This window comes from Schistocerca cancellata, chromosome 4 (genome assembly GCF_023864275.1).
Source record: "Schistocerca cancellata isolate TAMUIC-IGC-003103 chromosome 4, iqSchCanc2.1, whole genome shotgun sequence".
NCBI lineage: Eukaryota > Metazoa > Arthropoda > Insecta > Orthoptera > Acrididae > Schistocerca > Schistocerca cancellata.
The window spans coordinates 326,797,068-326,813,239 of NC_064629.1; the positions used below are offsets into that span (position 1 = coordinate 326,797,068).

Consider the following 16,172-nt stretch of genomic DNA (forward strand, 5'->3'; position numbering starts at 1 on the left):
GAGTTGAATCATTTCTGTAATTTTTTTGAAGACAGCTGTAAATTTAATAATTCATCACCATTTGCAGAATATGCTTCATCCTTATGTCCCGTTTTCTTGTACTGCCATCAAAGACTCAGTAACATGTTGAAAGCGGGAGAGAGGGAGGGAGAGAGAGAGAGAGAGAGAGAGAGAGAGAGAGAGAGAGAGAGAGAGAGATATTTAAACAAATGTATACGTATAAACAGAACAACATTCACTGCTAACCAATTAGTTATTGTGCTGGTAAATAATAAATTATATTCAATGGTTTTGTGTGTGTGTAGCAGCAATGCTGCAAGTCACTGGTTATAATTCAGAAATAATGAACTTGCTTTCCTTTCTAAATGGGTTGAGTCTACCTGTACCCTACTACAGTTTCAAGTGTAGAATTTTCAGTTAAATGGGGCAGTGGCAATGGTGGACAAGTTGGGTCTCCAAGTGTACAGAGACAGTGAGTGCAGAGATGGCATCACAGTAACCGCCAGCAAGTTTTAAGTGAGAATTGAGAGAAAAGGGGGTTTCCACACGGTGTACCACCAGGGCTGTGCTGCCATATCAGCACCGAAGGAGGGACATTACATGACCAACCAATCGTCTTCACTAAATGATATCTTAAGGGTTTTACCTGTAGTCACTCAGGAAGTGTTCTCACTTCTCTGTTCATTAAAATTAAAGTATAACTTCGAATCCATAGTGCTCAGTAAATGCTAACAGGCATTGATGTTCAAGTAAAATGTAAAATAAGCAGTATTCTTTGACACCCACTATTTTTATGTTCAACATTTGAATAAAATCACCACAAAATTTTAAATCCTTTTAACAGGCAAACGTCTTTTCCATTACTGACTTGAAGGCACTGAGAAAGTATGAGCAGATGAGAAATTTCTGGGAAGAGTAATTTTCATCATGTCACATGCATTTTGTATTGTGTAAACTTCCATGTCGCATATGCTACATGACCTTTAAGACTTTGCGCAGGGGAACAGTAGAACAGCTGACAGTTTGCATCCACCTGGGCCCAGCAGTAGATTACATTAATAAAATCATGATGCTCAACAAGCATTTTGAAAGGATTCTTGTGTTTTGTAATTTCTCAAGTTAGATTGGGCTATTACAATAGCCATGACCTACTACAATCGTAGTCAATAATCTTAACATCTGTGATTCTAAGGCCTTCTTGCGTGTGGATCCCAAATGGTTTTGCTGCACGCTACCTTTTTTTAACAGATGCTTAAATGGTGGATTAGTGATTTTATTTATGTCAATGACACCACTAATCGCAGGATCTTCAGAGCATGTTCCTGTATAAAATTGTTCATCTCACCTTACTTTACACTAATATGGTACATCATAAACAATGAGAATGTTCAAGTAACACAGAAAATAAAAAATGATGTACATTAAATGTGTTCTATCTCAGAAACAATTTGGAACAAGGAATATGCCCATATGAAGTTCTTGTCCAGAATCACTAATACTATCACCCCTCCATTACTTCTCTTCCTGACTCACCCTGTATCTAGTGGAAGTATACTGGAGTCAGGATTGAACAAATTCCATGCAAAACTGCAGCATAACACTTCGTGCTCTCCTTTAAAATTTCTCTCACTCTAGCTTTAACTATCCAAAACTTTGCTAGATTTTTTTTACAGATGAGCTGATACTGAATCTTTGTAGCACCTTTCTCCTGCTTCTCAGTGCAAAGTGATAGTCACTGTTCTACTGTGGAATAGGTCTTCTAAAATGAGTTGCAGATGCTAGAACGACTGCATCAGTGGCTTTGTGGATGAGCTCTTGTCACGTGGTCCTATCATTCCTGGATGTTGCAACTGGGTTGTTTCACAGCCAGCTGACTGGTTGTACAGCATCTAGTTTGAATCAATGAGCACCCATTTTTGTGGTCATTATTCGGATACTGCTTACTCTGCTGTGTGAATTAAGACAAGGATGTAATAACTGGGATGTAAGTCATTTACCACTTCACATACAGCAGAATCAGCAACAGCAGGTAAGCTTTTTGTGAAGCCTAAGGCAGAGAACAACCCCAATGAGATGCTACAATGAGTAATCTTACCTATATTTAGAAGGCATAAGTGATCCATTAGAAACTGATCCTCTAAAAAGCAACCCCTAGAGAGGAGTTACAGGAGCTCGAAAGCACAGTGTGTGAACAGACATCTCCAAAAAGGAGAACTGACAGGGAGAGTTAGGACTAAACATATAGCTATTACACGTGGAACATGAAACTACGTAACTATAGCTTGTAGTCAAGTGTTAAGAGTGAGGGATGAGCACTGCAAAGAGTCACTGATGTACAAAGCAACTCAATCCTTCCATCTATCACCACTGAAGTCTTTTCTACAAAGCTTGAATCCTCTCAGGAATGAGGAATCAGATGGCTTTAAGTATGCATCTTTTACACAAACGCTGACACATGTGGGTTGTACCATGAACTTAATTATGAGAGTATAATAAACATTCAACTTCCACTGTAGTAAAGGTGCCATATTTCAGAGAGGTTCCTCTTTCCCTTTTGCCTTAGTGATGTTGGTAACTAATACTAATGAATTGGGGGGAAAAGGGGGGAGGAGAGGAGGTGAAAGAGGAATACATGGTTGTGTTACTATTGCCTCTATACATCCATACCTCTGTTTTGTATATGCATACATATGTCTCATACATTGCAGATTCTATAAGGTCTCTAATAACATGGCTTTTACTTTACTCTCTTAGGACTTTGTTTACCTCTGGATGGAGGCTTCTCCTTCTGTGGTGAGAGAGTGGAGCTGTAGCTCGGGAGAGGCTGCCTAAATTCCTCAACTGATGGATACCTTTAGTTGCCTGACTCAATTTAGAACTAGCTGTGAATGATATTTTACAGATGCAGACGTATACATATGGTTTGCATGTACAGATGTTGGTGTGAGGCAAGTTTACATAATTGATTCCACGAGTGTGCATGCTAAAGATTTACTAAAGGTAAGTGACTGCATCAATATAAGGTACACACTTTGGGATTTTAATTTCTTTGAGTTTCTTCTCTTGACTGAATTTATGCCATTCTTCGCTATAGTCTGGATGTTTACCTACAACGTTAATACAGTATGGCAAGGATGAGCATGTCTTCTCTGCATCATGGGCAGCTTGACCACATCTTCCATACTGCACTGCCCTTGCATCCTAAAGTAGTGTGATGAAACCTCTGGCATGAAACACACTACATTCAGTCCAAAGCAACCCTCCTTAAAGACACTATGGTCACAGTACAGAAATCAAAGTTTACACAAAAACAGCTGTTTTTCCACATACAGTACACACACGATTATCCGTGAGCAGATTATCTGCTTTGCGGATTATCCACGGTCATTTCTACCACTTCTTTTAGCTGCTGAAAATTTTACTTTAAACTGGGACTGATCGCAGTTGAGCAACAATATCACGTTACAACACGAGTGTAGTAAACAGTGTGCTGCATGAACTCTGCAAGTGTTGGACTGTATTTTGTTTCAAAGTAGTGTACAGCAATGTGGAACTGGATAGAACTGTATTCTTTGTAAGTACTGAATTTTCTTGCATACTGTTATTATTAAACTAGAATTTATTATAAACACTTGTTAACTGATTTTAATTATGACACTATAATTTTTTTCTTTTTGAGGAGCTCTTATTCAATACTGTACACTTAAATTGTGAGTTACCCATGGAGTTTGATTATCCACATTTTTCAAGTCCCCAATTACTGTGGATAATCAAGAGTTTACAGTAATACATAACTCCATCATACATTCTGGTTCCTAAGGTCTCTGAGATGTCAAAATAAACACACCAGAAAAAGTTTTGCATCACCTCGGTTCCGAGAGTTCCGGAACCTGCACAGAAAATTGGGATAAAGATCAACATAAACATCATTTCCGCCCTTTTTATTGCTCATGAAGACCACACATTGCATTTTGTACCACCATACAACAAGACCTTCAGAGGTGGTGGCCCAGAATTCTGTACACACCGGTACCTCTAATACCCAAAAGCACTTCCTCTTGCATTGATGCATACCTGTATTCATCGTGACATACTATCCACAAGTTCATCAAGGCACTGATGGTTCAAATTGTCCCACTCCTCAACAGCGATTCGGCGTATTTCACTCAGAGTGGTTGGTGTGTCACATCATCCATAAACAGCCCTTTTCAGTCTATCCCAGGAATGTTCAATAGGGTTCATGTCTGGAGAACATGCTGGCCACTCTGTCATTATCCTGAAGGAAGTCATTCACAAGATGTTCACAATAGCGGTTTGAACTGTTGTCCATGAAGATGAATGCCTCACCAATATGCTGCCAATATATGGTTGCACTATCGGTCGGAGGATGGCATTCACGTATTGTACAGCCATTACCGCGCCTTCCATGACCACCAGCGGCATACGTCGGCCCCTTATAATTCCACCTCAAAACAGCAGGGAACCTCCACCTTGCTGCATTCGCTGGGCAATGTGTCAAACACATCTCCGACAATTGTCTAGTTGAAGGCATATGTGACACTCATTCATGAAGAGAACGTGATGCCAATCCTGAGCATTCCATTCAGCTTGTTGTTGGGGCCATCTGTACCGCACTGCATGGCCTCGTGTCTGCAAAGATGGACCTCACTGTGGACGTATGGAGTGAAGTTGCACATCATGCAGCCTATTGCGCACAGTTTGAGTCATAACATGATGTCCTGTGGCTGCACGAAAAGCATTATTCGACATCAGAATGAAAAGTCTGGAAGGTAGGAGACGAGGTACTGGCAGAAGTAAAGCTGTGAGGACAGGCCGTGAGTCGTGCTTGGGTAGCTCAGATGGTAGAGCACTTGCCCGTGAAAGGCAAAGGTCCCAAGTTCAAGTCTCGGTCCGGCATACAGTTTTAATCTGCCAGGAAATTTCACTATTCGACATTGTGGCATTGCTGTCAGGGTTCCTCCGAGCCATAATGCATTGACAGCGGCCATCCACTGCAGTAGTAGCCCTTGGGCGGCCTGAGCGAGGCATGTCATTGACAGTTCCTGTCTCTCTGTATGTACTCCATGTCTGAATAACATCGCTTTAGTTCACTCTGAGACGCCTGGACACTTCCCTTATTGAAAGCCCTTCCTGGCAAAAAGTTACAATTCGGACGCGATCGAACTGTGATATTGACTGTCTAGGCATGGTTGAACTACAGACAACACGAGCCGTGTACCTCCTTCCTGATGGAATGACGAACTGATCGGCTGTCAGACCCCCCCCGTGTACCTCCCATGGAAAGTATTTCTTGCCCTTTGTCCATAAGACTGTTTCTGCTTCTTATTCTCTAGGGGATCATTTTCTGCAGTTTGTCCCCATTTAGTAAAATCACCTTGTACATAACAGAGATACTTTGCCAAATGATCAATCCTCATGTTGTATTACTATAAACACAATCTGCATTACATGTTCTGTCACAGTCTCCAAGAGAAACTTTATCAGAAGTACCTATCTGAGCTATCTTCTCTAACACTTTTTACTCCCTGAGAGAATACTCATTTTGCTGGAAAGTTTGGAGATAATGGATCTGTTGTTCCCATCAACATATATGGATCCATACAGTTCACGGAAACAGTGGTAAGCCTTGTACAACTGAGATGTGCAGTAAGTTCCCCAGAGGTTACCTGTGAGGGGATTGGAAGCACAGGCCAGCTGCCTAACTCAAAAATCTTGAGATAACCAGGCCCACACTCCACAACTACTCACTGGGCCTCTGAGAGGAGATGGAACATAACAATTGGAGGTTAGACTTGCAGTACAGAAAGGGAAGTGGTCCTGCACAGGTTCAGGGTCCCATGTTCCCTAACTACATCCGCACAAAAATGTTATGGACCCCTTGACAAAAGGGAGTCGGGATGGTGCAAGAAGACTATGGAATCGACATGAAGAATGTGAAAGGTAACTTCCTCTTGTCAGCAGGTCATGCCACTGTAGTAGCCCAAAAAAAAAGTGTTTTCACAGTAAAAACATGGTCTATGTAATGCCTTCCATTGTCTGGAGTCTGTAATCATCAAGGTGAAACTGTGCTATTATGGAGATTTACCCAAAACTACTGTTTGTAAGAGCCTTTGAATTGAATAGCCCAATAGCAATTACGGCAAAATTAACAGCAAAAACAGAGTGTTCTTACGAGGTATCAGCAGACTGACACAAATGTATAAAAGCTGACATACTCAATAACTTTCAGGTAATGGGGCTTAATAAGGACTAGACAGGAAAGTTATCCAGGATTATGGGCAAGGAAGATACATTGGTATAAGATGAGAGAGAAATGAACTATGGGATGCCAACGATGGCCCTGAAAGTACCCAAATTCATTTATTATTTATTGTTCATTCATTCATTTTATGCGGGCGTGTTTACTTTGTTCCTGCAATCCTCTTCTTTGCATTTTCAAAACCTAAACATATGGTATATTATCTGATTCTTAGAGTGCATAGCCTGAAATGCATTTACCAACACACACAAAATGGAATGTCTTTAAAATAAATTATAAAATGAGGCAAATACATTTATAGGGTTAACCAGAGGGAGAGCAATGCAAATTCTGAAGTTCAGAAATTTGTGATCAACCATACAATTTTTCTCACCTGAGACAAATCTTCGTTTCACAAGTGACAGTCTGTAGCCTGCACCAACCAGCTCAAACTCTAAGCCCGACAGAGTAGTACCTTCACAATTAAATTGTGTTGCTATAGTGCTCTGATTACTTGGACCATTAGTCACTTCCAAACGTGCCCTCAGGGAACCAACACCATGATTTTCACTATGTTGGGAGAGTTCCGTGAATTTCCATAAAGCACGATTATTTTCTGGCTGCCTATATAAAACAGTAACAACAGAATTGTTCAAAAAACTTACACACAAGAAATCTAAAATTTAAAAATATGACTAATGTAATTTTATGTCTGGATAAGTTTTATTATAACAAATTAAGACTACATTTGATAAATGTGAATATGAAGAATATTTCTCTTAAAATTTTACTAGAACTGTGAAGTTTGTTGACCATAATAGCACATACAATACTTTAAGAAAACAATAAAACATGTGAAAGGGTGAGAGATATATATGGAAAAAGAAGCTAATCTGAAATTGAATGTATTTCAAATCGAATTTATGTCACAGTTTGGAAGCTGCTTTTATATATAAAAAAATGCAGAAATTCTATAAGGAAAAAAGTAAAGGAATTAAAATATCTTGTAAAAGGAAAGTTATATGCATATATTCCAGAATAAGTCAATCTCCTGTATTACTTGCATTCAACAAAAATTACAGAAATACTACAGAAAGGTATTAAATATCCAAATATATGCATATTATTACAGAAAATGGTGATACAATTCAGACCATATGGAAAACTGTAAAATAGACATGAAAACTAGCCAATGCAGATGTGAGTATCACAACTGCACTGCAATAATCACTTACTCAATACAGCATCAAAAGTCCAGTCAAATACTCAAGTTCAAAAAGCAAATTCCACCAACAAATTTTCAGAAGTTATTCATGGACATTTCTTGAATATTTTAATCTTTGTATCTGTACTATAATGAAAAAATCTGCACGACAGTGTAAAGATCAGAAGTATGCAATATGTGTCTTGTCTGACAACAAACTTGCTATATTCACTATCAGTATTTGTAGTTAACAACACTAATGCCTACTTTACTCTTTGGCCTCAACTTTCCTTTCAGCACTGTTCAGTTCTGCCTCGGGATTTTCATTTGTTAATACATTGATTTATGTGCCACAGTAACAGAGAGATGGAGACAAAAGAAGGACAGAGGACTTGAGAGAGGATTAATCGTATTTTGGCATAATGATTGGTGACTTGTTGCAAAAGATGTAGAGGGTAAAGAAAAAATGCCACACTTCATGATCAGCATGCGAGTCCTCAACCCAGTTTAAGACAAAAAATATCTAGCAAAACCTAGATCCACCAATAGATCTCATAGAGATTTGATTTTAAGAATGAGGCTCTGGCAATGCTGTAACTACATGCTATATGGTCAATAACAGGTAGCATAAACTTTGGGCTGCTCTGGAGCTGCCCCATTAGCTCAGTGAGATGAGGCAATGCCATGAGAAATGATATGCTGACTTATGGATGTTCAAGTCATATTCACATCAAACTTTTTATTACAGTTAAAATATCAAATTGTATCCAATTTACACCTCCACATTGAGATATCTTGTGTATTTCTTTCAGTTACTGTTACCTTTATTTAAATTTTAAGATATAACATGAACCTGTGAGACATAAACAACCACTTTGTTTCATCCATGACAAATAAAGCAAATAACATATAATATTGCATAAAGTATAATCATCTGTATCCAATGAGGCACAAAAGCACAATAAGTACTAGGTTACACTAGATTGCACATTATGCTATGCACAATACTTCCATTCTGTACATTTTACGTCCAGGCTTATCTTCACAGAGCTGGAACATATTCTTACGAGCAACATTCACATTACAAAATATGTTAAAAGCAACCACCTTGCATTTGTAAACACTTGATCACTTGACGGATAATACTTTGCTGGACACTATGCAACACAACTGCACCCACACTGCCGAACCAGCATGCACTTGAGCTGTTACGCTGTGTATCTCCATGGGTGGAGTACTACAAACATGTGCCTCTAAGCGCTCCCATGAATAAAAATCTAGTGGATAATGTCTGGGGAACATGGAGGCCAGAACATTGGACCTCCACGCCCAATCGATTTCCCTGGAAATGCATCATTTAAATAGTTATGCACATTCATTCCAAAGTATGGTGGTGCACCATCATGCTGAAACCATAGACGCTGCCGAACACCAAAGGAACGTTTTCTAATGCGTCAAACGAAGTATTACAAAGGAATGTATGATACAGCGGCACATTCATCTTGTCCACCAACAGCTAAGGGCCCAAAAGCAATCCTCCCATGATTACAGCCCACATATTTATGCCAAAGCGTGCCTGAATGTCACATTTACGAATTACATGGGTTGAGTTGTGACCAATAATGGTTGTTGTGGAGACTGAAAATACATTCACAAGTGAAGCTAAGCTTGTCAGTCCATACAACATTTTTTATAAACTGTTCACAAAACTTAACTTGTTGAGTACTGTCTTCTGACTGCTGGTGTTGAGTTAACATGTAATGACACGAATGCAGTTCTTCATCATGTAACACTTCAGCAACCCACATTTCATATACCTGGGATGGCTTGCTATATTCTAGGTACATGGGCGAGGTGACTGATGAACAGTTTCAAGAATCAGGTACTCTGTTTGTGGAATATGTCCAGTCCTTGAACAACCTCTGTCTACTACTTGTGGACAAAGATTACTGGTTTCCTGAATGCATTGCACCCGCAATGAAAAAATTGTTATAAAGGTGGTGTCTTTATGGAAACAGTGCAGCATACACATGAGCAGCAGCAGCTTGATTTCTGGATGCACCTAGTACCAAAAGCATATAACATGTTCATTGTTTGTGTACTCCATTGGGAGCCACTCTACATCAACTTGACATGACCAGTTATGGTTGTGCACGGTGCAGTTAGTAGGTAGTTTATGGATACCACTGTCATAATAGACTATTGTCAGGTGACAAAATAATGTCTTGCTTACAAGCGACAAGAACTAGGGAATGAACATCTAAAAGATAAAAAAGGAACCTGACAATGATTTGAACTATAGCTCCATGGTGGATGTGGATTTGATGTCCCAGTCTTCTAACTTGGCTACAATTGCTGCTACAGTACTCCGAGGTGATACATTTTCCTCTGCACGTTCAGATGCCCAGCATGATGACAGTAGTATTGTCATCTCATTGTGTTCACACAAGTGTTTTTAAAATGCACCTGGCCTGATTCTGCTACCTAAACCTTAGTCTTGAATTTGGATGAGGAATTACATGCCAACCCCCAAGTGTGCTGTGTTTTCTTCATCCTGTGTACTACTATAGCCTATATATGATGCTAAGGAAATTAACTATCTATATGGAAGGTGGTTTACAGTGAGTCTGTACTGTTGGAGTCTGAACAGTAACATTTAAAAGGAATTGCTAATTCAGTGTGATGCACAATCAACAAATGATTGGCAATTTTATTGTAACAAAAATTGAATGCATGACCCATTTTAATGCAACTGGTGCTTATGCAAGTTTAATATCCAGCTTGACTGAGCTATCAACTGCATTTACATAGAACTGATTCTCACAAACCAACGAACTACAGCAATTTCTCACTCATTTACCAGCTATCCACAATTTTAACAATAAATTTTGTGACAGAAGTAAAGATTAATAGTGGCAGGACCATCACAAGGAAGGAAAGTACAATTGTAACAAATGTAATGTATCAGAGGCAGAGTGTTACTTATTTATTTTTTCAGATTTACATCCTCGTATCTGTGGGATGATCTCCAAATAACTGAGACATAACACTACACAGCTATATGAGTCTTGCTGGAGGTAATATGTCACCTGCCTGTTGCAGCACTAGTCTCAGGCCACAGTGGACAGTCAAGGGAGTATGCGGGCCATCCGCCTGCATAATTTTGCAATTCGGTGCTGCAATAATCTGGCATAGTGGTCTGCACGCAACTGTCTATCATAGCAGTGGGCTTGATTGCTACATGCAATAGCATAAAGCAACATTTCACAGTCAAATGTGCGACAGCACAAAATACGCAGCCAGGGCAAAAACACAGGAGAGCCAAATAAACTGGTACACCTGCCTAGTATCCTGTAGGGACCCTGAGAGCACACAGAAGTGCCGCAACATGACGGGGCATGGACTCAACTGATGTCTGAAGTAGTGTTGGAGGGAACTGACATCATGAATTCTGCAAGGCTGTCTATAAATCCCTAAAAGTATGAGAAGATGGAGATCTTTTCTTAACAGCATGTTGCAAGGCATCCTAGATATGCTCAATAATGTTGACATCTGGGGAATTTGGTGGCCAGCAGAAGTGTTTAAACTCAGGAACGTGTTCCTGAAGCCATGCTGCAGCAATTCTGGATGTGTGGGGTGTTGCATTGCTCTGCTGGAATTGCCCAAGTCTGTTGGAATGCACAACGTACATGAATGGATGCAGGTGATTTGACAGGATGCTTACATATGTATCACATGTCAAGAGTCATATCTAGATGTATCAGGGGTCCCATATCGCTTCAACTGCACACACCCCACACTATTACAGAGCCTCCACCATCTAGAACAGTCCCCTGCCGACATGCAGGGTTCACAGATTCATGTGGTTGTCTCCATTCTCTTCAGTCGTCATTGGTCCCATTCTTGCAGAATCTTTTTCCGGCTGCTGCGATGTCAGAGTGTTGATGTTTTACCGGGTTCCTGATATTCACTTTGCACTCATGAAATGGTCATATGGGAAAATCCCCACTTCATCCTTACCTCAGAGATGCTGTGCCCATCGCTCGTGTGCCAACTATACCACCACGTTCAAACTCACTTAAATGCTGATACCCTGTCATTGCAGCAGCAGTGACTGAGCAAACAACTGCGCCAGACACTTGTTGTCTTAATTAGGCATTGCCGACTGCAGTGCCATGTTCTGCCTGTTTACATATCTCTGTATTTGAATATGTACATGCCTATACCAGTTTTTTTGGCACTTCAGTGTACGTATCTCCACAGTTCACTCAGAAATTTCATTCCATTGGTACTTTTCAATCCACTGGGGCAGTCTCTGTACTCATCATCAGTTGGATGTGAAGCCAGGCAGCAACAACTTTAGCTAGGAGCACCTTCAACTTAGTGCACACACCAGTCTGAGCTGTCAGCTAGTCCTGATGGTTATGGACTTCAAACTGGTATCACTGAGGTGAGGCCATCGCCTGACACTCCTGCCAGTCTTCTAGAGTTCTACGTTCAACTTGGGCTTAGCTACCTTAGTCCATGGGCACAGTACGCCACTCCAGCCATAAGCTCACTGTGCTACTGAGTGAACACCCATCTTGTGTCAGCAACGCCACAGTCATTGTTTCCACTAGCCGTTGTTGCTGTCTGTTGATTCCACTGCTTCAGCAGACACATTCCCTGCACACAGCCACAGTCAGCACCTGGGCTGCAGTCATTCACCTACTGTATGATAACCATTTAATAATGAAAAATTCTTTAGGGAGACAGCTTTCTCGGCCCCGTGTGCTCACTGTGGTACTGAAAGCTTCCATCCCCCACAGCCATCAACACATACACCATTCTGGCAGCAGGAGTGGTCATCTTGGAACACTGATGTCACTGTAATGATCAATAGAAATATTACACCATTGCAGAATATAAATATGAGGACCTGCTGAAAAGTAGTGCCCTCAAATTTATTATGTGAAAACTATTAAAATTTTTTAAAAATAAAGCAAATGTTATTAGCATTCTATACCTTTATTCTTCACGTTTACATAATTGCAGCCCTTTGTCACCAAAAGGTTCTGAATTGTAGCATGTAACATGGCGGTGTATTATGTGACTATGTCAATGTGTGAGAAACAGCATGCTATAATCAAATTTGGAATCTGAAGCGATTATTCATACACAGAGAACCTTCTCCTTCAGCATGACAATACCACACCACACACAAGTGCTGCAACATCTGCACAATCCAATGCCTTTGGGTTCACTGTCACTGATCATCCTCCTTACAGTCCCAACTTGGCCTCATCTGATTTTCATCTCTCTCTCCAAAGCTTGAAGAAAACCTTCGAGGACTTCACTTCGATAGTGATGATGCAATGCAAGCAGATGTGAAGTTGTGGCTTGGTGAACAAAGTCAAACACTGTAATGTGGTGGCATCAACAAACTAGTCTCTCACTGGAAAAAAAGTGTGGTTTTCTGTCACATTTATCTCTACAAACACTCTTATGACACTGTCCCAGTATCTTGGGGTCTGTGGCAGAACCCTCGTTTCATCATAGATAATGGAATGATTGAGTTCCAGACAGTGCTCAGCAATAGTTGATTTAGTTGCCTTTAGTTGGGTGTGCTCTGACGTTTTTTCAATCTGATGTCTACTGTCCTAACTGTTTGGTCAGTGTACGACATGCCATATTGACAAGGTATATTAAAAATTGCTGGTTTCCATAGTCCTAGGTTATCTTTCACGTTTCCCCAGAAGGCCTCTTATTTTAGTAAGTGGACAACACACACACCTGATGATGTGCTTCCTGAGAATCCTGCTGATTTTGGCAGAAATGGATCCCACATATGGCAGATATGCTCGAGTCTTTGCCTCATCTTGCTTTTCTTCTAAATCTTGTGATGGAGTGGCTGATTGAAGGGCCTTCTGAATCTGTTTGGGCATGTATCCATTCTTGCAGAACACTGATCATAGATGCTCTATATTTACTGCCGAACTATCTGGCTCTGACGAAGTGTGTGCCCTGTGAACCAATACAGTCAGATCTCTGTTCTTCTGCACTCAGTAGTGACAGTTTGCAGGTGTAAATCAGTGTGTGTATGTTTTCAATGCACACTGTGGACGAACAAGTCGTCCGCTCTCCTTTTGACAAACTGAGAAATGGTAACTGGCCATTCTCTTCCATTTCCATGGTGAACTTACTATTTGGGTGACGAGAGTTCAGATGTTGCAAAAAATCACTGAGGCTATCCATCCCATGAGGCCAGATCGCAAAGGTATAATCCATATGCCTGAAGAAGCATGTGGGTTTGTATCTAGCTAACTTTAATGCCTCTCCTTTAGATCTCTCCATGAACATACTGACAACCACTGGAGGCAGAGAGTTATCTTCTGTCTGCTCATAATATTGGTCCCCGTACAGAAAATGAGTTGAGGTCAGTATATACCTGAACAGATCCAACAAAGCATCAGCAAATTCCTCTGCAACTGTTTCCAACGTGTCATACTGAACAGGGATCTCACATCAAAACTGACCACTATATAACATTCTGTGATATGTAGTTGCATGAGACATTGGAAGAAGTCCCCTGAGTTGCAGATGTGATTAATACACTCCCCAATGTATGGGAACTGCAATTTCTTCAGGTACTTGGCTGTTTGTTATTCTCACACACTAATGTTGCTGGCAAATGGGTGCAGTGGCACACATCCTTTACCCTTTGTGTACTTTTGGCAATCTATATAGTCTAGGTGGAAGTGGTGCTCTCATTTGTAGTTCATGGTGGAGAAAGTGTGGGTACAAATACTTGACCCCTTCCAAACGAGCAGTATCTAATAGTGCCTGATGAAGGTAACAAGCCACACTTTTGAAATAGCATGCAAGAACAAGGCTGGCATCCGGAAGAATACCCAACAGCTCACAATGTCAACAGATTGCCAGGAAAGTCTGAAGAATAATACACTGAAGCACCAAAGAAACTTGTATAGTCATGCATATTCAAATACAGAGATATGTAAACAGGCAGAATATGGCGCTGCAGTCGGCAGTGCCTATATAAGCCAACAAGGGTCTGGTGCAGTTGTTTGATCACTTACTGCTGCTACAATGGCAGGTTGTCAACATTTAAGCAAGTCTGAACGTGGTGTTATAGTTGACAGCATCTCGTGGGTAGCGACGAAGTGGGAATCTTCCCATATGACCATTTGATGAGTGTACCATGAATATCACAAATCAGGTAAAACTTCAAATCTCCGACATCGCTGCAACCAGAAAAAGATCCTGCAAGATCGGGACCAATAATGACTAAAGAGAATTGTTCAATGTGACAGAAATGCAACCCTTCCCCAAATTGCTACAAATTTTATTGCTGGACCATCAAGTGTCAGCACACGAACCATTCAACAAACCATCATTGATATGGGCTTTTGGAGCCAAAGCCCCACTCGTGTACCCTGGATGACTGCACGACACAAAGCTTTATGCCTCGACTGGGCCTGTCAAAACCAACATTGGACTGTTGATGACAGGAAACATGTTGCTTGGTTGGATGAGTTCATTTCAAATTGTATTGAGCAGATAGATGTGTATGGGTATGGAGACAACCCCATGAATCCATGGACCCTGCATGTCAGCAGGGGACTGCTAAAACTGGTGGCAACTCTGTAATGGTGTGGGGCATGGACAGTTGGAGTGATATGGGACCCCTAATACATCTAGATAGGACTCTGACAGGTGACACATACAAAAGCATCCTGTCTGATCACCTGCATCCACTCGTGTACATTGTGCATTCCAACAGACTTGGGCAGTTCCAGCAGGTCAATGTGACACCCCACACGTCCAGAATGTTTACAGTGCGGCTCCAGGAACACTCTTCTGAGTTTAAACACTTCTGCTGGCCACCAAACGCCCCAGACATCAACATTACTGAGCATATCTGGGATGCCTTGCAACGTGCTGTTCAGAGAAGATCTCCACCCTCTCATACTCTTAACGATTTATAGACAGCCCTGCAAGATTCGTGATGTCAATTCCCTCCAATACCACTTCTGCGTGCTTGTGGGGGGTCCTACACAATATTAGGCAGGTGTACCAGTTTCGTTGGCTCTTCAGTGTATTTGTTTTATTTAAAAAGCTTTAAGAGTTCGCATTAAAAATTTGGATTTGTTACTTTTCAGCACACCCTGGTACAGGGAAGTATACCAGATTATGGCTTCCAGAATCATTTGCTGGGGACAGAAATAGTCAAATAAATAAGAAGTCACAATTTTACTCTGTGTAAACCCCATGCATGAGAATGCCTGTAACCGCTGCATAAATGGTGCTTTGTTAGCAAGCAGGAAAGACTGCCTCGTGTGATTTCGATATACTTATAACTTGCCATCGACATGTACAGTCTTAGAAAACCTGACTATCAGCCGGCTGCTGCAGAGTATCGTTCACTTAAGAGGCCAATAAAACTGGCTGGCCCCTACAATTCTAAGTCCAGCCATCATCACTATCTGGCAACACTGCACAGGATGCGGTAGTGTTTGAATGAAGTGTCTGGGGGCTAATGGTATCTTCTGCTTGAGGTGTACCACTATAGTGATACCTCTATAGTGCTGTTTCTGCTTGCAATCTAGTGGTAAACCTAGCACAATGTAGACTCAAAGCTCAGAGTCTGAGTCTACTCCTTCCTTCATTTTTAAACCCTATTTCGACCATCTGCTAAATTTATCAGCCTGA

At 40.9% G+C, this 16,172-nt stretch overlaps 1 protein-coding gene across 1 annotated transcript in view; it reads right to left on the reverse strand.

Moving 5' to 3' along the window:
* LOC126185202 (F-BAR domain only protein 2) overlaps positions 1-16,172 on the reverse strand; it is a 318,103-nt gene that overhangs the window by 39,405 nt on the left and 262,526 nt on the right. The window contains exon 19 of the mRNA XM_049928080.1: positions 6,654-6,883. Within this exon, the coding sequence (XP_049784037.1) occupies positions 6,654-6,883 (230 nt within the window). The remainder of the gene's footprint in view (positions 1-6,653; positions 6,884-16,172) is intronic.